Source organism: Hevea brasiliensis, chromosome 11 (genome assembly GCF_030052815.1).
Source record: "Hevea brasiliensis isolate MT/VB/25A 57/8 chromosome 11, ASM3005281v1, whole genome shotgun sequence".
Taxonomy (NCBI): Eukaryota; Viridiplantae; Streptophyta; class Magnoliopsida; order Malpighiales; family Euphorbiaceae; genus Hevea; species Hevea brasiliensis.
In genome coordinates, this window is record NC_079503.1 from 10,137,682 (window position 1) to 10,159,798 (window position 22,117).

The 22,117-nt window shown below is 32.3% G+C and overlaps 4 protein-coding genes across 5 annotated transcripts; 3 read left to right on the forward strand and 1 right to left on the reverse strand.

Moving 5' to 3' along the window:
* The first annotated feature begins 3,466 nt into the window (after nucleotides 1-3,466).
* Nucleotides 3,467-8,967, forward strand: LOC110665669 (mitochondrial carrier protein CoAc1). 2 transcript variants are annotated; one of them, XM_058129845.1, is made up of 8 exons: nucleotides 3,469-3,598; nucleotides 3,757-4,254; nucleotides 4,774-4,859; nucleotides 4,945-5,152; nucleotides 6,439-6,571; nucleotides 7,407-7,591; nucleotides 8,050-8,178; nucleotides 8,581-8,967. In XM_058129845.1, exons 2-8 carry the CDS (start codon nucleotides 4,063-4,065, stop codon nucleotides 8,680-8,682), a joined length of 1,035 nt encoding a protein of 344 aa, XP_057985828.1. In that variant the 5' UTR covers nucleotides 3,469-3,598; nucleotides 3,757-4,062; the 3' UTR covers nucleotides 8,683-8,967. The 2 variants fall into 2 exon arrangements, with proteins under 2 accessions (XP_057985827.1, XP_057985828.1); XM_058129844.1 differs by having other exon boundaries at nucleotides 3,467-4,254.
* Nucleotides 8,968-11,231: 2,264 nt separating this feature from the next.
* On the forward strand, nucleotides 11,232-15,307 carry LOC110665667 (IQ domain-containing protein IQM1). The gene is given in 9 exon segments (XM_058129846.1): nucleotides 11,232-11,412; nucleotides 11,585-12,169; nucleotides 12,274-12,388; nucleotides 12,476-12,541; nucleotides 13,646-13,734; nucleotides 13,830-13,917; nucleotides 14,022-14,252; nucleotides 14,346-14,463; nucleotides 14,537-15,307. Coding segments are annotated over 8 exon segments (1,578 nt in total). The 5' UTR covers nucleotides 11,232-11,412; nucleotides 11,585-11,735; the 3' UTR covers nucleotides 14,974-15,307.
* Nucleotides 15,308-16,160: 853 nt separating this feature from the next.
* LOC110665666 (protein IQ-DOMAIN 6) lies at nucleotides 16,161-18,579 on the forward strand. The gene is made up of 5 exons (XM_021825876.2): nucleotides 16,161-16,573; nucleotides 16,676-16,921; nucleotides 17,213-17,440; nucleotides 17,521-17,634; nucleotides 17,727-18,579. The coding sequence occupies exons 1-5, from the start codon at nucleotides 16,505-16,507 to the stop codon at nucleotides 18,426-18,428; spliced, it is 1,359 nt and encodes a 452-aa protein (XP_021681568.1). The 5' UTR covers nucleotides 16,161-16,504; the 3' UTR covers nucleotides 18,429-18,579.
* LOC110665665 (cytochrome P450 711A1) lies at nucleotides 18,568-21,453 on the reverse strand. The gene is made up of 5 exons (XM_021825875.2): nucleotides 21,083-21,453; nucleotides 20,738-20,890; nucleotides 19,503-20,289; nucleotides 19,228-19,323; nucleotides 18,568-19,146 (listed from the first exon to the last, which is right to left on the reverse strand). The coding sequence occupies exons 1-5, from the start codon at nucleotides 21,304-21,306 to the stop codon at nucleotides 18,817-18,819; spliced, it is 1,590 nt and encodes a 529-aa protein (XP_021681567.1). The 5' UTR covers nucleotides 21,307-21,453; the 3' UTR covers nucleotides 18,568-18,816.
* Nucleotides 21,454-22,117: the final 664 nt, after the last annotated feature.

Genomic DNA, 22,117 nt, shown 5'->3' on the forward strand with positions numbered 1-22,117 from the left:
TTTTCTTAATTTAATAATAAAATAAATAATATAATATAATAGATTAATAATTATATATTTATTTTAATAATATAATAAATGATATAATATATTAATTTAATAATTATATATTTAATTTAAATAATAAAATAAATAATATAACATAATAAATTTATAATTTTATATTTATTTCAATAATAAAATAAATTATATGATATATACCCATATTAGTCATTTCATATATCAACAACAACAGTTAAACATAGTTTTATCAAACACTTAATATAAATCCTATAACATAATAAATTTATAATTTTATATTTATTTTAATAATAAAATAAATTATATGATATATCCTCTTATTAGTTATTTTATATATCAACAGTAACAACTAAATATAGTTTTACCAAACACTTAACATAAATCAGCTATCATCAGCTATCTACTAATAGTAATAGCTATTAGCTAACAGTTATCAGCTGTATTCAACGGTTAAACCAAACAGACCCTTAAATTTTTTAACCTACTTTTATTTAACTTCTACTTCATTCAAAATTAAATTTTATAAGAGCTAATTAAAATAAAAATTTATGTTTTTTTATGTTTTTTAAAAAACAATTCACATGGAAATTTAAAACATATATATATATAATTTACAAAATAAAATTGTTATAAAGGCTTATTTTTAATTAATTAATAAAATTTATTACTATGTTACAATATATGAAATATATAAATTTTAATTTTAATCCTAAAATTTTATTCTAAAAAGGAATTTCATATATGTGAGAAATCCTATTAGTACTAGCTATATATGCTTATTCATAATTCATGATTATAGTATATTATAATCATTCTAATTAATTTAAAATAAAATTTTATAAGAAAGAGTTAATTATATTAAAATAAAAATTCATGTTTTCTAAAAGAATTTCGTATGGAAGTTTAAAAAAATATGAATTTTATAAAAATAATTAATTAAGAAATATAAATTCACATTCTATCGTAAGTTTTATATTTAAAAAAAAATATATCTAATTTGGATTGAAATGCGAGTGTTATAAAAGTTAAGCTTTAACTACAAATTTCAATATACCTAACTAAATATAATCACGTCATCTATTATTTAAATAATATATTTATCCACACTAATATTAAATTTTAATGAAATTTTATGAATATTTAATTATTTTATTTTTTATTATCTAAATTAACTTTAAAATTTATATAAATTTAAATTTCTTACTTTTACTTGGCCAAAGCTCCTAAACTAAAGAAATTATTAAATATATTTAATGTACGAGATTTTAATGTGCTTTTTACTTACATATATGTGAATTTCTATGATATGTAAATTTTAACTTTGTTTTCGACTAATGTTGGACTTAAAAATAATATTTCATACTTTATATAAAAAAATTAATTTTCAAAATATTTATCTATTAAATATTTAAATATTTTTTAAATAATTAAAACTTAAGAATAAAGAAAAAGAAATAAAAACTTCAAGAATCCATATTTTTTTTGCAACTTTTGTATTAGAATATTTTCATTATCATTTATTTTTATTTAATTTTTAATTTATTTTATATATTTTATAATTAAATTAAATTTTAATAATTTATTCAACAGTAACTATTATCAAAATAAAATATATTTTACAAAAGAAAATAAAATTTAAGTATTAGTAAATTTATTAATATTAATTTTAATTAAATAATTACTAAATAAATTAAAAATAATTATATTATAGATAAAAATATAATTAATTTTAACAAAAAAAATTAATTGGTGCATGTGCAATGATAAATTAGTAATTAGCTAAAAAATAATATAAATTATTATTATTATAAAAAAAAATTAATTTGATTGATTTGGTTAGTTTTCTATTTAAATTTAAATTATATTCTATTAACCATTTTTATTTGAATTGGTAAGTGAATTTCTTTAATATTTAATGTAAGGTTAAAAGCTATAAATTTAATTGTAAAATGGTCATCTCATCAATTTTTTAAACTATATGATCAATGATGAGGAATTATATTTGTATAAACAAAAATATATAATAAAATTTATTATACATATTATTTTTATTAATTACATCATTATGTTATCATTTAATTAATTTAAAATTAATTAAACTAAAATCTTAAGAATTTTTAATAACTTTATACTTAATAATATATATTTTTCAAAATTTTCCTTTATTAGCAAATTCATGTAATTTTTTTCCTTGTAATTAAATATTATATGTATAAGAATTTCTATAGTTAATAATATAAATTCTTCATTTCTATAATTTACAAATACATGTAATTTTTTTCTCTATTAATAAAAAATACATAATAAATTTAATATTAAAAATAATATATTTTAAGTAATAAAAAATTCATAAAATTAAATAAAGGAAATTAAAAAAAAACTCTAAAACTTAATAGAATTTTTATATATTATATAATATATGAAAAATTATATAAAAAAAATTTAAACCATAAATTTATACAATCGATAAAACAACATGCCACACACGTAAAAAAAATTAATAAAATTAAATGAGTTTAGATATTCTTTATATAATAATAATAAGATAAATTTGAGTATAAATTTGAGTAATTAAGAATAAATTTTAATTAAATTTAAAATAAATTTAAATAATTCAAATAATCAGAATCAAACTTAAATAAGATGATACTGCTTGGCAGTTTTTCAACTTATTATCGTCTTTGCCTAAGGCAACATATTGAATTGTATTTTAAAATGCGCAAAGAGAGCGCTAGAGAAAAGGGAGAGAGAGAGAGAGAGAGAGAGAGAGAGAGAGAGAGAGAGAGATGAGGGGACATGGAGAGATCACATAGGAGATATGTAAAATAAGGAAAGAGGGAGAGACAGAAAGCAGGAAGATAGCAAGGTAATATAGGGGTTAAAAAAAAAAAAAAGGCTAATGATAAAATAAACTAGTGATCTAGCGACAACAAAATTTTCTCTAATTTTATGTTAGAAATGACTTGAATTTTGAAGTTTTGATTTTTTAAATCTATAAGGGTATATATAACATCTTATTTATTAATTAAATATAAATGTTAAATATTAAAATATTAATACCATTATTTAAAAAAAATTAATTTAAAAAATTTTAAATTAATCAGATTATTAGATTAATGAATCAATAGTTTGATCACTAGATCATTTAATTTTTATGAGTTATCTTTATTTAATTTAATAAAAAAATTAGTTTAATTTTATGTTCGAGTTACAAATATACTGAATTAATTTATTGAGTCAGTTTAAAATTTATAACCGTGAGATTAACTAATAAATAATTAGGTTTGACTAGAGAACGACATCAGAATCAGAATCAGAATCCAAATCGGATCCTTCCTACGAGAGACCGACAGGGAAAATGAAAAGCATTGCAACGTGGGTAACGTGGACAGCTGAAGTCCAGGGAAGTAACAGGTACGGGATTATATAAAATCAATCCTCTTGACCTCGAAATTTCCTTATTCAAATGGCAAAGCGCCCACAAAGGAAGAAACAGGGGACGAGTGAGGGAAATAGAAAGAAGTGTTGGAGAAGCCTCCCTGCCTCCTCCATAGAAGAACAGGATTTCTAGGTCTTGGTGGGTTTTCTTCAACGATTTCAACAATCAAATCTCTTCTGGATCAATTCGATTAGTGTTTGAATGATTTTCATCACATTGATGTAATTTTTGCTTTCATTTATTTTGGATTCATGTCTTTGATAAGATTTGTAATTTTGAACGTGTTGTCGGCGTAGATCCATGGGAGAATTGCGGAATTGAAAGGATTTACTTCCTGGGTTTGTGTGATTGGTTTCTCTTTATCTGTTGATGTATCTTGTTATTATTATTGAAGAGGAGGATCGGCTTGTGAACTTGCCCAATTCTTTTCTGGGTGTTCTCAGGCCATTGGAACTATCCTTTGAACAAAAGGCCTTTTCATTTTGTATCCCTAGGGATAGATGGGATAAGGAGTTCTTCAAGTTGCAGGGTGGCTAATTGTTACTTCGTCGACTTCACAAAGTTCTTGGTACTAGAATTTTGATTGAATTGGAATTTTTTACATGGGTTCTACGCAAGGGTCTACATTGTCGACTAATATGGCAGATTTAGTTGATGGTTCACCTACTCGACGGCAGTTTTCTTATTTCGATACTATGCCTGTTTATATTAAGGAGCTCATTGCTGGTGGAGCTGCAGGAGGAATTGCCAAGACTGCTGTTGCGCCCCTTGAAAGGACTAAAATACTCTTGCAGGTGAAGCTTCCCGCTGATTTTAAAAAATTTTGTCTATTTTAAGTGAATAGTTATTCCTTTTGGATTATCATTTTTGGTCAGTTGGAATTGGATGCATTTGGTTTTGAACATTTTTGGGAACATAAATTCCTCTGTACTTTTACTGAAAATTTTTCTCTTAAAGTTAATAATAAAAAAAAAGGTACTTGGAAGGTGCCTGGTATAAATCATTTTACCTTATGGAGCTAGCCACTCAGTTACATATGTTGTGATTTTACAAAATTGGTATTGGTTAAAATACTTAAGTCTAACTCTTTATAGTGAAGTTACTAATTTTGAAATTTGAATATGTGCATCAATTTCATGCCCTTATGAAAGATCTGATATGCAAATCAGGTGCTACTTTGTCTTATTGCCAATTGACTGTTTGTCATGCTATATAGTTTGTTGCTTTCCAGAATTCTAATGTTTCTAAATTCTAAATTTCCCAATCAATTTATGTTTCTGTGTAGTCTTCCTAACTTTGTCTTAATTTGATAGACAAGAACTGAAGGTTTTCAATCTCTTGGGGTGTTTCAGTCCTTGAAGAAATTATTAAAGCATGAGGGAATTCTTGGCTTTTATAAGTGAGTTTGATTATTTTTTCATGTCACTTTTTATCTCTTTCACTGAGAAATTAATAATAATCCATGCTTATTTCTTCTTATGTAGGGGAAATGGAGCTAGTGTTATTCGGATTGTTCCTTATGCGGCCTTACATTTCATGACATATGAGCGGTATCGTGGTTGGATCTTGAATAATTGTCCTGCTTTAGGCTCAGGACCTGTTATAGATTTATTAGCTGGTTCAGCGGCTGGAGGAACAGCAGTTTTGTGCACCTATCCCTTAGATTTGGCTCGTACTAAACTTGCTTATCAGGTAATTATCTTGCATGATTGTTGTTGTGACTTTTAACTTTATTTGACTTTGGTGGGAGTCCCTGGAATGTTGGTTTTAAGGCTAGCTAAGAGCAACTTTATTCTGTGTCATTCATTAGCTTTATTTTTTTTTATATGCCTTGATTGTCTTTTGCATTTTAAATTAGTGAAGACGGATTTGTCTTGATGATTGTGAGTTTTAATACTCCGTGTGTCTTGGTAAGATTATTCTAACTAAATTCCTTCCTGTGATAGTAATCAGAATTATAGAATCACCATGACTTTTCTGAAATTAAAGATATCAATAGTCACACTGTTGTTTCAAGCAATGTGTACTTCTATAACTTTCACTTGTCACTTGATTCTTTGATATAAATACTCACTACTTATTTGGTTTTCCACAAAGATTACTAACATATTAGAGAAAGGAACACTGGCATTGCTTATTTCTGGCGTAAATAGCAATGATGGTACTAATTATAATTGTTTCATGATCCATGGAACACATGTGAAACTTTGTTGTATACACTTGTATTGCATGATATAAATTTATTTAATTTTTTTTATTCTTGTAATTCAAATTTGTTATAAAAGAGGATTGATATTATATATTTTAATTGCTGCCAGGGTTAAGGATCCTGCTCGCAGAATTTCTTATTTGACATGTTAACTTATAACATTTATTGCAGTTTTTAAACTAGTTCTTTTTTTTTTTTTTAATTCTGTTTAATATTGATAAAATATGTACTCACTGGATGCATATAATAAGATAAAAGCATCATTAGAGCTATGGGCCAGTGCTTTTGAGTTTTAGGGCTTCATGTTAAGAAGTTTAGATACTTCTTGTTGCAACATCTCCACAGTTCTTCTGGATATATGCTAAGGATTAATATGAGAATGCATATTTGTGATCATTTACTTCCTGAAAGTTGAATCTTTTATGTGAATATATGGATGTACATCAGATGGGTTATGAAAGTTAATGATTGGGCAACAATATTTTTTTGAGCTGTGTTTTTAAGGTCTTACACTCAGTGGATAGGAGATTCTAACAAATGGATAACCTAAAAATATTTTTCCCATGAAACAATATTAGAAAACTTCTTGGCTTTCTGATAATTCAGTACTTGGAGATACTATAAACTGTATTTTTAATCATAGACCCAGTTCTTACGGTAAGGGGCCTATACTCTGTATGTCCTTTAGCAATTTTCTATTTGAGTCAAAAAATTTTCAAGTTTGTTATGTGATATTCTTCTCATTAATTTAATTCTAATGTTTATATAGGTCCTGGACAGAAGTGGAACTTTCAGATGTGGCATAAAAAGTGTATGTGCTCAACCTGCTTATGGTGGCCTAAAAGATGTACTTACAAGTGTCTACAAGGAAGGGGGAACACGTGCACTGTATCGAGGAGTAGGTGAGTATGTGCTTGTTTTCTCATTCTTTTATTTCTGTATGGTTTGGAAACACTTGTAACTGGGGATGAATACGGGCCAGGTTGCAAGAGGTATAGTACTATTTTAGGGCTTGAGCCAGCTGGCATTGGCCTGATCTTACTCTCAACTACTCTTTGGTCAGTCTCAGACTTAGCAAAGCCCAACCCTGTCTGACATGATTATTTAGTTGGCATTAAATAGTATGGCCATTGGCCAGGCTCAGGCTTTGACTCCAGCTCAATGATTGGGCTGGGCTTGGGGTAGAGAGTCTGTGGACCAACCTGTCAGTCCTTAATTTGAGTCTAGACTTGGGCCAAGCCATGACCATCACTTCTATAAAATTTAACACTAAAATAGTTTTTGAAGAATTTTCTAATTTTATGAAGGCTCTTGATTTTCAGTCTTCCTTATTATGGCTAGTCTAGACAATTTAGTGAAAGTATGTGTGTTTGCGTATGACTTCCCCCCAATGCCAATTGGTTGTTAATGTTCAGTCACTAATCTTGGAGTGGTTTACATTGTCCGTCATTAAGCTTGGAATAGTTTACATTATCATCCCGAGTATACAAATATGTGGGAGTTCAGTTAGAGTTGATTATGTATTGTTACTGCAATTGCTGTTGAAAAAAACACTCTAAAATATGCTTATTAAAGGCATTTTGCATGTTTTGGTCATCAAAATTTAAGTAGTTCAAAACTGGTTAGAAACTGTTTTTTGAAAATGGATCTAAAAGTTTTCTTTTCTGAAATGCGGTCAGAAGCAATGCCAAATAGACCATTAGTGGTGGTAATTATGAAGTTTTGTTCTTTGAGCAGGTCCTACACTCATCGGGATCCTTCCTTATGCTGGTTTGAAGTTCTACATCTATGAGGAACTTAAGAGGCATGTTCCTGAAGAGCATCAAAAGTCCATTATGATGCGTCTTTCATGTGGAGCTCTAGCTGGGTTATTTGGGCAGACCTTCACATACCCGTTAGATGTTGTTAGGAGACAGATGCAGGTATCATACAATACTTCACTTATGATAGGGAGGTTGCTACTTGTTTGTTATCTATTTTAGGCATTAATACCCTGTAGGATGAATATTTGATGAAAGAGGGGTTCAATTTTAGGATTTTTTCTGAAAATTTGCGTCAATTAAATTATGGACAAGATCAGTTGTGGATGTCTAAATATGTATTTAGGTGTTATATTGGCTACTCTGAGTCCGAATCTCATGGCACAGCATGTAATTGCCATGTTGACTGATCATTCGACTGCAGATCACTTGTAGGTTCTTTGCTGATGGCAAAGCAGGTCAAAATCACTGTAACCAGGTTTCAAATTTATAATAAGATATTTTACCATGTGGTTAGACTAGATAAAGTTAAATGTCAACACTCAACATACATTGATGTGAATCTTTAAGAGGAATTTTGTATATCTGAAGTTCTAAAGCTGTGTAATGTTATATGACAGGTTGAAAATTTGCAACCTTCAATTCAAGGTCATGTTAGATACAGGAGCACATTGGATGGGTTGTCAACTATAGTCCGCAATCAAGGATGGAGACAGTTATTTGCAGGCCTGAGCATTAATTACATCAAGGTAATGCCTATGCCAGCTTCAATAGCTTACTGTTTTTTTCAGTTATTATTTATGTATTTATGTCTACCAATAAATTAATATTAGTAATTGTTTCGTGTGTGATTGTTGAGACTTTAGATATAATGACAAGGTTTCCCTTTAGGTGCTATCAATTGATAATATTCTCATCTAATTTGGAATTCTTTAGGAATAAATTGACCCTGGATGATCACAGGTCTATGAAATATGAGATGTATTAGGAAGCTAACAATTCATGAGAAGATTTTTTTTTATGATATAATATTGTGTTCCTCAAATCTAGAGACATTATAAGAGTGGGTGTTTTATAATCATGTGATTGTTTTATAATCACAAATCTATGGATTCACTAATGCTGACAAAGTTTCACTACTCATTTGTCAGATTGTTCCCTCTGTGGCTATTGGCTTTACTGCATATGACATGATGAAGATTTGGCTTCGAATTCCACCCCGACAGAAGTCCCAATCTGTATCGACTGGATAAATCTCTGACCAATTATTAGCACACAGTAGACCGTGACAACTTATATTCATTAGTAATGCCTTAACATTTGACGTGCATATGATATCAAAGGGCATAGGCCCATCACAATTATGTACTTGTGATTATCAAAATGTCAATTAGGCAGAATTATTTTGCGCAGATCAATTTATGTGAACACTTGTAATGGCTTTGCTACTTGACCAGTGATAGTAAAACCTTAAAAGTTGGTTAGTTACAGTTAAAAACACATATTTCATTCAATTTCATATTTAACTTTTTAAGAAAGGAATTTGCTCTTAAATTATATAAAATAATAATAATACTTATAATATAATTTAAAGTGTATTAAATTAAAGAATAAATTAGTAAATTATATTGAGTGTGACTTAATGAAGTTGTTAGGATGATTTACTTCTCAAAAAGTTGGTTTGGTAAGACAAACTATTGGTCTTAAGCTCCTATTTTGCGAGCCCCAATAGCTGTGGACTAGACAATAATATTCATTTAATATTATTGTATTGTTTGAGTTGTTGATTAAATTTAATACTATAATTTAATTATAAAAATCTTAAAACTTTCAAGCAACTTTTTTTTTTTTTATTTTAATAATATTTTAAAGTACATAAAATGAATTATAAATCACGATTCCAAACAGCGTCTTCTTGTCTACCAAAAAGTGATACTTTGTATCCAATTTACTTGTAATAGTAGAAAGGTGTGATAAGAAGTGAAGATGATCAAGTTGAAAGATTTCGGTTTGTTTGGATGGGCCAAAACAATTGAGACTTGAGCGACCTTCAATTATTTGATAGGGATTCGATATATAAAGTTTCACATGAATCAAATTGTTCCTGAATATTAGCTAAAATTTTGTGTTAGTTCAAAATATAAGGGTAAATTACTTTTTTAATTAATATTTTTTATTATTTAAATAATTTCATCTCTTTATTTTAAAAGAAGAAATTCAAAATTTATAAATTTGATTTCTTCAAGTATTTTAGTATTAATATTAATAAAATCAATACCTTTAGAGTTATTTTTAATTTATTTTTCTAAAATAAAGGGATAATAATAATAATAACAACAAAAATGAAGCAAAAAAATTTATTTGAAATTTTACATCTCATTTTACTTGCTCAATTAGTGAAATATGATAGAATATACATGAAAAATATAAATGGAATAATTAAAACGTTTAACGTGATAAAATCTTAAAAAATAATACTAATAAGTTTGGCTTCTAGATCAATGATCTTTTTGGTATTGAATTTTAAGTATCAAAAAGTGCTTTTTAAAAAAAAATATCATTTTAAATATTATTATAAAAAAATTAAAAACCCATTTTATTATTTTAATATTTTCATCAATAAAATATATTAATTAAATTTATTTTTTAAAATTAATTATTAATATTTTTTAGTATATATAATAACAACTCTAACAATAATATTAAGCACAGCTTAAATTAAGAGCTATTACAAATGGAAAAGTAAAATTTTAAAATAAAGTTTTATTAACATTATTATGGAATATATATATATATATTTGCTGATGCTGACCCAACCCCTTCAATTAAGTACACTTGAATTAATTTTTTTTATACGTATAATTGGTTCTAATTGAAATTCAAACTCAAGATTTTACAGTTCTGAAAATTACTTTAGTATCACTAAATTAAAGCCTATTAGTACCCTTAGTTAGAAATTTATTTCTCTTTTATTATTTAACCATAATATGACAAATTGTTTTCAAACCTTTGATGTAATTCCTTGAATAAATAAGAACATAAGACTACTGAAAATTTTCATATTTCTCATGTATAATTGAATATGAAATAAAATTATATAAAAACCAACAAAACTCTGTTTAGTGTTAAAATTAAAAATAATTTGAAAAAAAATAGTTTATCAATTTTAAAATTCTTTTAATTAAAATATATTTAATAAAATATATCTTGAAAATTTTTGTCAAAAAAATTTTAGAGATATATTCTCAAAATTTAACATATTTTTTTTCCTATATTTTAAATTTTTTTTTTCAATTTTTCATATATTATATCCTTATTATTTATTCTATTGAGTCATAATTTTAGTAAGGATTTGCATAAGACTAGTCTGTCACCAAATATTTTAACTTCACCACACCATTTATACACATACACATTTATATTTATAAATTATAATTGTAAATTTGAATCAATAAGCATAAATAATTAAAAATGTAATAAAAATAAAATAACATCTCATATTTTTATATAAATGATACTACCAAGTCAGATAGTCAACGCTTGTGTAAAATTTGTCCAATATGACAGTTAAAACGTCAGCATCAATAATAATAATTTAAAAGAATAATTAAAAAAATTATAATTTTAAAATTTTTATAATTTTACTCTATTCTATAAAAATTATTCATTAAATCCTAAATTTTTTTAATTTTTATCAACTCTACCCTTTAATATTTAATTTTGTAAAGTAAACAATGCTTGGTCGGTTGATGCTTCTGCAATATTTCCTTTGAAGCTCCCATTTCCATATGCACTTTCTTGTTTAGCTGTTTCACTTAAATGGTTACCATTTTGACATTCCAACTTTGATTTTTCTTACTGCCAACAGCTATTATATAAGACTTAAGAGCAAGTCTACCAATCAACTGCATCTGCATGCACTCATTGCCAAATTTCTACTCTTCTTTTCAATGCAACTTCTCAGAAATATAGCATCTCTGTAGGTGAGTCCTCTTCTCTCTTTCTTTTTCAGCTTCGTATTGAATTTTCTAGATGGGTTATAGATTTTCTTTTTCCCTATCTTTATCTAAAGATTTTTTTTTGGGTTTTAGACTTTCCTTTGCAAACATGAAGATTTCTTGGGAGGAACAACTGATTTATGAATCCTTTTTGCAGCCCAATTTCATCATCATTTTTAGTATTCTTATTCAAAATCAGTGTTGGTGTGGCCTTGATCGTAGCAGACTAGTAAGAATCCAGTAATTTTCCATGACAAACTTGTTCTATTAGTAGCTCCCAATACTGATACCACACATCGAGGTCTTTAATGGGTGTTTCTCTTTCACTGCTTTTATCTGCTTGGAATTAAATCCTCTGGCTGAAGTTGTCTGGTTCCATTGACACCATTGAGAAGGTCACAGTGAGGTCCCTGAGCTTAGAAAGAAAAGGAGATTCGCAAACCACATATAACAAGTCTGGTGGGTCACACATAATGATGCTAGAGAGGTCATTGAGCTTCAAGAACTGGGATTCCAATCAAGAAAATGTTAAAGCGTCTGATTCCTCCAAAAATTTGGATAATACTCGAGAAATAATCCGCATAACAAAACCCACAACAACAATCCCAGAACCAATTATCTTCTTTTCTCCAAGACCCACTAGTGAGCTTGATGCTGCTGCAACTAAGCTTCAAAAAGTTTATAGGAGTTATCGGACTAGAAGGAATCTTGCAGATTGTGCAGTTGTGGTTGAAGAGCTCTGGTTTGTCTCTCTCATTGTTCTCAAATTCTTGCTTCTTTTCTTTATCTTTCAATTTTTGGGGAGTTTATTCTAGTATTATTCATTTGAAAATTTGATTGCTGTAGGTGGAAGGCCTTAGATTTGGCAGCTCTAAAGAGGAGCTCAGTATCATTCTTCAACATTGAGAAACATGAAACTGCTGTGTCAAAGTGGTCAAGGGCGACTACCAGGGCTGCCAAGGTAATTGAGTAAATTCATTTGTTAGATGCTAAAATATTTTATTTGGAATATCATTGGATTGAAATATAATTCCTTTTGTGTCTGTAGGTTGGGAAGGATTTGTCCAAGGATGAGAAGGCTAAAAAGTTAGCCCTGCAACACTGGCTTGAAGCTGTAAGTCTATATTTCTTCTGAATTTCATGTTGTGGTTTGGAAATTAATTAGCTCAATTGTTTAATAAGGTGTGATGAAATTTTTACACTGGTTGTCACCTACCGCAACCCTACTCCTTTATTCGGACTTGGAACCGGCTAAGTATAAACTACTTAGGCGGAGTTTCCTATCTTAATTGGATTACATCAAGGTTCAGCCGTAAGCCTTACCTTTTTACATTAGTTCTAAATGAATTGACGAAACATATACAAGAGAGTATCCCTTGGTGCATGATGTTTGCAGATGATATAATTCTGATAGATGAGACGCGAGAAAGAGTTAATAGAAAGTTAAAGCTTTGGAGAAGTACTCTTTGTGTCAAAGGGTTTAAGTTAAGTAGAATGAAAACAGAATACATGCATTGTAAGTTCAGTTAATGCCGAACTGATAATAGGGAAGTAGTTAGTTTGGATGGAGTGGTATTGCCCCAAAGTAATCATTTCAAATATCTCGGCTCAATCCTTCAAGTAGATGGGGAAGTGGAGATTTGCCACGAGAGTTTTATGTGATCGCAAGATTCCCAATAAGTTGGAAAAAAAATTTTACCGTACAGCCATACGACCGGCCATGTTATACGGTAGTGAGTATTGAGCAATGAAGGAGTTGTATGTGTCTAAGATAAGAGTTGCGGAGATGAAAATGTTAAGGTGGATGAGTGGTCATACTAGACTAGATAAAGTCCGTAATAAGAGTATTAGAGAAAAGGTTGGAGTGGTGCCTATTAAGTATAAGTTGAGAGAAAGGAGATTGAGGTGGTTTGGTTATGTGAAACGTAAACATACGGAGGCTCCAGTTATACAAGTAGAGCACATTGGGTTAGAGAATATAAAGAAAATAAGGAGTAGACCTAAACTGACTTGGAGGAGAGTAGTACACCATGATCTTATAAATTTTCTAGGATTTAGTCCAAAATCGTATAGAGTAGAGAAAAAGAATCCATGTAGACGACCCCAATAAATTTTTGGGATAAAAGTTTAATTGAGTTGAGTTGAGTTTAATAAGTAGCATTAAGAGCTACACATGAACAACTAAAAATTGTTATTTTTTTTTCTTAATCTTCCACAGATTGATCCACGCCATCGATATGGACACAATTTACATTTGTATTATGATGTTTGGGGTGATAGCAAGAGCACCCAACCTTTCTTTTACTGGTAAATATGCTTTATATATGCAAAACAAAATCTCCTTATAATGATAAAAGTTGTATTTACTAACTTGAATCCTTATTGCCTTGATCAACCTGAAGGTTGGACATTGGTGATGGGAAGGAAGTAAACCTGGATAAGTGCCCAAGGAGAGATCTGCAATGCCAATGCATCAAATATCTTGGACCAGTATGTCTTGCAACTCTGTCTATCTGCATATTTGACTCCAAAAACTTACCAATACCCTTCACCCCAACCTCATATTTCTCTCTCTTTTTGTTTTGCTGTTGCAGAAAGAGAGGGAAACATATGAAGTAATTGTGGAGGATGGGAGGCTTGTGTACCGTCAAACCGGAATGCTTATCCATACTATTGAAGGTTCTAAGTGGATTTTTGTGCTGAGCACATCAAGAGCACTGTATGTGGGGCAGAAGGAGAAAGGTGTTTTTCAGCACTCAAGTTTCCTATCTGGGGGAGCTACAATAGCTGCTGGAAGATTGGTAGCCAGCGATGGAGTTCTTGAGGTATACGGTCATTTCAAGCACAAAACTCATCTTGGTTATTTAATTTTATCCTAGCTTAACTTCTTCTAAACTCTTCATTCTCATATTCTCAAGGCAATATGGCCATTTAGTGGTCACTATCTCCCAACTGAGGACACTTTTAAAGAATTCATCACTTTCCTCGAGGAGCATAATGTGGACTTAGCAAATGTTAAGGTAAATCAAGCTCAAAGCCATGAACATCTTCTAATCGATAGTCACTTCCACATGCATAGTTCATATTTGCCACTTAATTTGGTCTGCAGTAGACGATGATGATGCTTCATCCAAGATAGCTAGTGCTGAATCAAAGTCAGAGACAAAGGAGGTAAAGGGTCTACCAGACACAAAAGCTATTGACGTCAATGAGTCTATTAATTCTATAAGCAGTCATCAAGAAGGCAACAGAGGAGCTCCAGCAGCCAAATTGGAAGCACCACTGATATATGACGTGACCAAGAGGTTGTCCTGCAAGTGGACTAGTGGGGTTGGTCCAAGAATTGGGTGTGTGAGGGACTACCCACCAGAGCTGCAATTTCGGGCGCTCGAGCAAGTCAACTTATCGCCTAGAATCAGTCCTGGCCACTATGGAAGCTGTCTTCCAATCCCCTCACCGCGGCCCAGCCCAAAGATTCGAATGTCGCCTAGACTTGCATATATGGGTCTCCCCAGCCCAAGGGTAGCAATTAGCTCTGCTAGTTAGAGGAAATTAGCCCAAGTTTCTTTGATTTTGGCCCTGTTTCTGTACATGAGTGAGCTATGCACATACCGAAGGGAAAGTTCCTAAGAACCAAAAGGGAAAAAGAAAAGGAAGTGAGCAAGTGAGAGACAAACTGCAAAGTGGTTGAACCGCATAAGCCTTGAGTATTGAATCCATACCTCAGCTTGTGTTCTACTGTTCTACTATTTTCTTTATCACAGGAATGTTGATTGAAAAGTTCATTATTGGGCTTTTGTCCTTGTGCTAGAGAACATAACAAACTACTCCATTTAATTGTTTAACGCGAAGTCAACCTACTTCGAGTTGGAATTTTAAACTCCTGTGTTGGCAGTAGATGCATTAACACTACTAGTATTTTGATCAAACGGCACCCAGAAAATAAGTTTCCCACTATTTTTGTGTCGTTTGCTTGCTGTATGGTTGGACAGTGAAAAATAAAAAAATAGAAATTAATAAAAAGGAGTATTCACTGGGTGTCCTTCCTGGCAACAAAAGAGAACGCTAGTTTCAATGCCATTACTAGTCTTTATTGCTTCATTCATAGAGAAATGACCTCCAGCTCCAGCCTTGGAGGCTAAAACCTTATGCTCTAGCTCCCCAGAATCCTGCTGCATTTCATTTTCCAGTATTAGTAGGAGAAATTTCCAGGCATCTTCACATTAATGATCCATTTAAGCATGTATTTCAGATACAACTTTGTTAGAATATGCAATCCAATTGAGTTTCTGAATTTGCATTTTTCAGAAGCCAGAAATGAATTTTTTAGACCCACATGCCTTTCATAACTAATCATTGTGAAGCCCATTGGTTTGGACTTTGAACTATATAATACCAAAACAAAAATGGAGAAACTTTTGAGTTTTGATTTTGAAACCTCAGAAATCAGAATTCAGAGGAAAGCTGGGACCCATTACACAAGTGACCCAATAGGATTGCTTAACAGATAATTTTAATAGAATAAAGCCATATAGTATTTTTTTTTTTAAAAATGCTTTATTAATAATATTGTTGTTTGGAAGAAAACAATATCTTCCCATCACTGAGCAAACAAGATTTTACTGTCGGCATGCCTTTGGGCTTTTTCATCTTGTATCTTTTCAACGGATTTGTGCCTTTTCATTGTTTTTACCAGGAGTAGGAAGGGCTAGTTTCGTAATACTTAGGAATCGAGCGGGACGAGAGTTGTTTTGTCTGACGTTTGTTTGAAATTCAAATATCCCAAACTACAAAACGAACCAACCCCATTAACCCACTAAACCTTAACCCACGGCTGTGAACTTCCCTCTCTCTTCTTCTGGTTTTTCTCTACAACGGATTTGGATTGCTAACGATTCTTTCTTTTTAGCCAAAGCTTTGTTCTTCAACAATCTCTCTCCATCTCTAGCTTTCTTCAGCTCTTTTCGTTGCACCATTTTTTCGTCCACTCTAAAAAGCTTCTTTCTTTGAAGCTTTATATCTCAAAGAACAGTATTTTCATTGTTTGCTCTGCTGGAGCAAGACCTCCTCTTCATCAATGGGTGCGTCAGGAAAATGGGTAAAATCTCTTATAGGTCTCAAAAAGTCCTCCGATAAAGAAGATCTTGTAAGCTGCAAACTAGTCCTCCAAAAAATATGTCTTTACGTTTTTTTAGCTGGATCTGACTGTATGTATTACTAACACTAACAATGACTTCTCTTTCTCAAGGGGAAGATGGGTGGTAAGAGCAAGAAATGGAAGCTGTGGAGAAGCAGTTCTGGTGAATTGGGTTCTTCATGGAAGGGTTTCAAAGGGAGCCATAAAGCAGCATCTGAATGTTCAGGATCTTCACCAATGACTGATGCTTTTAGTGCAGCAATGGCTACTGTTGTTCGAGCTCCTCCTAAGGATTTCAGGGTTGTGAGGCAAGAATGGGCGGCGATCCGGATTCAAACTGCTTTTCGTGGATTCTTGGTAAATGGGTTTCTTTTTGTTCTCTGATCATCTCTGTGTAGAAAGTTGAATATTTTGATTTGGAACATAGAACTTGCTATTTTGGTCAAAATACACCTCTCTTCTCTCTTTGGGAATTAGTTAGATATACACAGAAGTCATGTATAAATAATTAAACAGTTGATTTGAACTTCTAAAACTCATTGTTAATGCACAGAGCTTTTATGTTGGTCTAGAATAGTTGTCTTTATGCCACCGAAAATGGTCTTGGTATGGCATAGTATTTGGTGAACATTTTGTAATGAATTGTAGGCGAGGAGGGCTTTGAGGGCCTTGAAAGGAGTGGTAAGGCTTCAAGCTTTAGTTCGGGGTCGACAAGTGAGGAAGCAGGCTGCAGTGACACTTAGGTGCATGCAAGCTCTTGTTCGAGTTCAGGCTCGAGTCAGGGCTCGTCGGGTGCGGATGTCCATAGAAGGGCAGGCTGTGCAGCAAATACTAAATGAACGGAGAAGCAAGTCCGACAGGTTGAAACAGGCTGAGGTATATTGTTGAAACCTCTAAATGAATGTGATTTATGATCTACTTTGCTGGGTATTTCATTTGTCCTTGTAAATTTTCAGGAAGGGTGGTGTGATAGCAAGGGGACATTGGAAGATGTTAAGGCAAAGCTACAAATGAGGCATGAAGGAGCCTTCAAGAGAGAGAGAGCAATTGCATACTCTCTTGCTCAGAAGGTATTCAAATATTACCATTCTATCTGAATTATGGTCCATAATTGCTCATTTCATATATGCGAAGTGCTTTACCAAATCTTTTGTTTTCTCAGCAATGGAGATCCAACCCCAGTTCAAATATTCGAATTAATGGCTCGTTATCGACTTTCAAGAATCATGAGTTTGATAAGAATAGCTGGGGATGGAGTTGGCTAGAACGTTGGATGGCAGCCAAGCCATGGGAGACTAGATTGATGGAACAATCCCAAACTGACCCTTCTGAGACAACTCCACCATCGAAGTCCTGTGTAGACTCCTTCGTGAGCAAAAATACAAAATCTTCTGAACAAAGCTTAGTTAAAGTCAGAAAGAACAATGTTACCACTAGGATATCTGCAAAACCTCTAAATGGGCACGTTACTCGCTCATCATCAAGCCCAAGTTCTGAATTTCACTATGACGAGAGCTCAGCTTCATTTTCATTTTGCACGTCTGCAACACCAGCTTCAGGAAACACTTGCCTGGCCTCGGATGGAATAGAGGAGAGTGGTTATAGTAGGCCAAGCTATATGAACCTCACTGAGTCAACCAAGGCGAAGCGGAAATCATCTAATCATTTGTCTAACAGAATTCAAAGGCAATCCATGGATGAGTTTCAGTTTCTGAAAAGGTCAGAAGCATTCTCAAATGCTGATTCAAAAAGCAGTGCTGGTTCTGATCCTTCTTCAGTTAATTTACCTAAGCCCCTTTGCATGCCAACTAGATTGGATAAGAACTCAATGAAACAATTCAGAGGAACGGACCTGTATGATTAGATAGATCGGATTATGTTTCAGGCAGTTCAACGGCTTGTTGTTCTTTAATGCTGAGAATGTGTATTAATTAAGAGCATCTGTGCAATTAGTTAGCTGTAGCCAAAACAGATCCTTGAGTTTGCGTTTTGAGGCTTATCCATTTTGCAAAATATTTATGGCCTTGTCTTTTATTACATTTCCTACTTTGAAAAAGAAGATAATAGGATTTTGGCGGAGCCAGGAATTAATCTAGAAAAAGACACCCACTACCTTCAAATAATTTGGAAAAGACTATAGATGTAGCTAAGCCATTCTCTTACCACTATATGAAGGCCTTAGTTTATGCTAATCTGGAACATTAGTGCATGGGGGATGACTTAGAACAGACTACAACTGCATAAAACATTCTTCACCTTCGTTTTATGACTCTAAGCTTTACACCATGCTTGAAATTGAGAACTATGCCATATTCAAGTTCAAGAGGTTTTTCCATGTTGGGAGAATGTCGGAATATAAATTTGCGGTATAGGTGTATCAGTGATAGCTTTAATTCTTGTAGGGAAAATTTCTGGCCAATGCAAGCTCGGGGCCCTATTCCAAAGGGTATCAGAGCATAAGGGTGCCTTTGTTTCTCTTCTTCACAATTAGGATCAAACCTCTCAGGCTTGAACTTGTCTGGCTCTGGGAAGTTCTTTGGGTCTTTTGCTAGAACTCCAAGAGCTAACCAAACCCATGTTCCCTGCGCAAAGCAAAATAAATAGTCAAGTACGATAGTACATTCATTCAGATCAATTCTGTGTAACATTTTGTACATCAATACCTTTGGGAGAAGGTAACCTCCTATCTCTACATCTTTTGATGTCTCTCTGGCAACTAATGGGGAAACTACATAGAACCTCATAGACTCTTTAATCACCTGCAATAAAATCATAAACCATAAATGAACTTCCATAGTTTGATAATGCGCCAGAAATACCAGATATCAAAAGTTGAACTGTGCAATCAAATAAATTATGTGTCCTGTTTCAATTATGGGGTTCTATTAACCCTTTCGATATCAACTTAAATGTTTTGGAATGAAGTTAGGATACTTGCCTGGTCAAGGTAGGGAAACTTGGTTTGAAGATCATGAGCAGTTGGCATCTGATCAGGTGGACCAAACCCATCAATTTCTGCAAGCAACTTCTTCTCAACTTCTGGATGTCCAGAAACTAAATAAACAATTGAAGATAATGTGAATGCTGTTGTTGCTGACCCAGCAAGAAGGTGCTCGTATGTAACTGCACTAATATAATCTGGAGTGAAAACATTTCTTGACAGAGTCTCTGACTCCCTCGCACTTAATATGAGAGACAAGAAGTCCTTTGAACCACGATTTTTGTCATTCATTCTCTTCATTACGATCTCATCTAGCCGACCACTTAAATTCTTATTAGTCCTGTCAACTTTCCAATCCATAGTGCCAGGAATTCGCTTAAGAATCTGCCTGAAAGGCTCTTGCAGTATAGGAATAAGAAGACCAATTATAATTGAAAAGGAACCGGACAAGTCCATCTTAAGTTGTGTTGTTGAGTAGACATGTTGATTGATAAAGTCTGAGACTTCATTCCCGTTCTCTTGGTTCTGAGAAATGCTGTTTGAATCACTGTTTGACTGTGGCTTAGAAAGGCCGAAGTCAACTCCAAATGCAGCTTGTCCTATAATATCTGTGGCCAGTTTGAGCGATAGATTAGAGAAAGTGCGGTCTTCTTCCTCTTCAGAGGATTGGAAATTCTCAGTTGCAGACTCAATGAATGATTGCATGGTGGGCAATAGGCTGGCTAAATGTGATGGCTGGTAGACTGATAATATTGTGTTTCTCATGGTTGACCATCTTGCATCCCTGAAAGTTCAAATTGCACAATGGACTTCTGATTATTTCTTCATAATCATTAATATGCTATTAACAGATCAACTGGGATTGGCTAACAGGTACACCCAGAGATAATTTCTAACAGGTTAGAACCCTCTACTTGTACAAGTCACACCAATTTAGTCCTACCCCAAAACGAATGAGAAGTAAACTCTATTTTAACCATGGGAATCAATGACTAGTTTTCTTCTTTTCTTAGCAAGCAAGGCATGGTGGCTTGCATGCCAAATTAGAGGATAGAATTTAGCTTGTGTGGCTTTAAGACTTCATGTCCAACTGGTCTAAAATGATTAACTAGTTGAATTAGGGGTTCAGAGTAGGAGCTATTTAAACCCTTTAACACACCACAGTGCCTAAATACGATAATAGTCATAATAATTATAGGCCAGATAGAGGATGGTGTTTGGGATCATACTACCTGGTGAAGAAGAGGCCTTTTTGGTGAAGAGGAGAAGCTGAGATGGGAGAGGGAATGCTCCTGTTTGGGATATCTTTGAATTTCTTTATTCCAACTTCTTTACAAAGCTCTGCATCCGCTACAATTATCAGCGGTTGTCGTCCCATATGAAACCTACTCCACAGACATAGTAATCACAAACCAGATCATTTGACAAAGATATTGAGTTTCACCATTTTAATCAAACAAGTTTTGCAACTTTCCTCAAAACTATATGCAATTTCTGTTAGAACAAATAAAATAATTAAATTTCTTCAAAATCCCAGTTCCTAACAAGATAACCACTTGAAAAGTCTGCAAACTGACCTGAAAATGGGACCATACTGCTTGGCAAGAACAGAGAATACGTCAGGGCCGTACTTAGCGAGCAAAGGAAGGTGTCCTAAGAGAGGGATTGCTGGAGGGCCTGGCACCTTCCTAACACCCCAGTAGGGCCTGTACAAGTAACCCAAGACTATGGCCAAAGCCGTGAAAATAATTGTAAGCATAGGAACACTATTGAAGAACGCATCAGCGATACCCAGAACCATGATCAATCTTTGAAGGGTATGAATCACTAAGTTGGTGGTTCTGTTCCAGAGAAGAATAAGAAGAAGAGCTAAATAGAGAAGGATAAGTGGCCGTCTCCATGAAGCATCTTTTTGGGCATTTGGTCTTGTCGGGACCCGAATGATTACTTTAATGAAATAGATACCCCTTTTTATACATCATTTTTTAACCGTCAAATTATCATATGGTTGTTCCTTAAGGAAATCTTTTGTCTGTACTCAGACATTAGTGTTATTATATCCGCTCGATGTTGACTAGGGTAAGGGATTGATCGGAATGGCAACGGGCAGGTTCGCTTCTCCTGTCCTCGTTCTACAGGAGACCAGATTGGGATCGACGTGGGACTTGCCTATAAAAGGGCAAGGCGGGACAAATTTCTCAGTGCGATTTTATTTTTATTTTTATTTTATTTTTATTTTTAATTATCATTATAAAATACAAATTTATTAAAAAATAAATTATTAATTATAAATATAAATTTTATACATAATATTAATTATATTTTTTTTTCTATTTATATTATATGGTGGTTATATCCATGATTAATCGGAAGCTCTTAAATCTGAATTAAACATAATAATATTTATACGATGCTAAAATATAATAAGTTACTATGACTAAATAAATCTCATAATTTTACTCTTTTATATTATTATACAGAACTAGGTTTGGAGAACCGTAGCAATGTATCAATGAACTAACATTTTCTAATACCCAAGATTCACTGAGAGTGATAAGTACAAAACATACTCATGCCTTAGTAGAGGATTATATGAATAAGATAAAATTTTT

What these genes read in the sequence shown, in the direction of transcription:
- LOC110665665 (XM_021825875.2), bottom strand. Translation starts at nt 21,306, where the DNA reads ATGGTTCTGGGTATCGCTGATGCGTTCTTCAATAGTGTTCCTATGCTT. An exon ending in AAAGGCCTCTTCTTCACCAG is followed by an intron (nt 20,290 to 20,737) that starts GTAGTATGATCC and finishes TTGAACTTTCAG; the next exon opens with GGATGCAAGATGGTCAACCA. An exon ending in GAGGTTACCTTCTCCCAAAG is followed by an intron (nt 19,147 to 19,227) that starts GTATTGATGTAC and finishes TGCTTTGCGCAG; the next exon opens with GGAACATGGGTTTGGTTAGC.
- LOC110665666 (XM_021825876.2), top strand. Translation starts at nt 16,505, where the DNA reads ATGGGTGCGTCAGGAAAATGGGTAAAATCTCTTATAGGTCTCAAAAAG. An exon ending in CCTCCGATAAAGAAGATCTT is followed by an intron (nt 16,574 to 16,675) that starts GTAAGCTGCAAA and finishes CTCTTTCTCAAG; the next exon opens with GGGAAGATGGGTGGTAAGAG. An exon ending in ACAGGTTGAAACAGGCTGAG is followed by an intron (nt 17,441 to 17,520) that starts GTATATTGTTGA and finishes GTAAATTTTCAG; the next exon opens with GAAGGGTGGTGTGATAGCAA.
- LOC110665669 (XM_058129844.1), top strand. Translation starts at nt 4,063, where the DNA reads ATGGGTTCTACGCAAGGGTCTACATTGTCGACTAATATGGCAGATTTA. An exon ending in TTGTTAGGAGACAGATGCAG is followed by an intron (nt 7,592 to 8,049) that starts GTATCATACAAT and finishes GTTATATGACAG; the next exon opens with GTTGAAAATTTGCAACCTTC. An exon ending in TGAGCATTAATTACATCAAG is followed by an intron (nt 8,179 to 8,580) that starts GTAATGCCTATG and finishes CTCATTTGTCAG; the next exon opens with ATTGTTCCCTCTGTGGCTAT.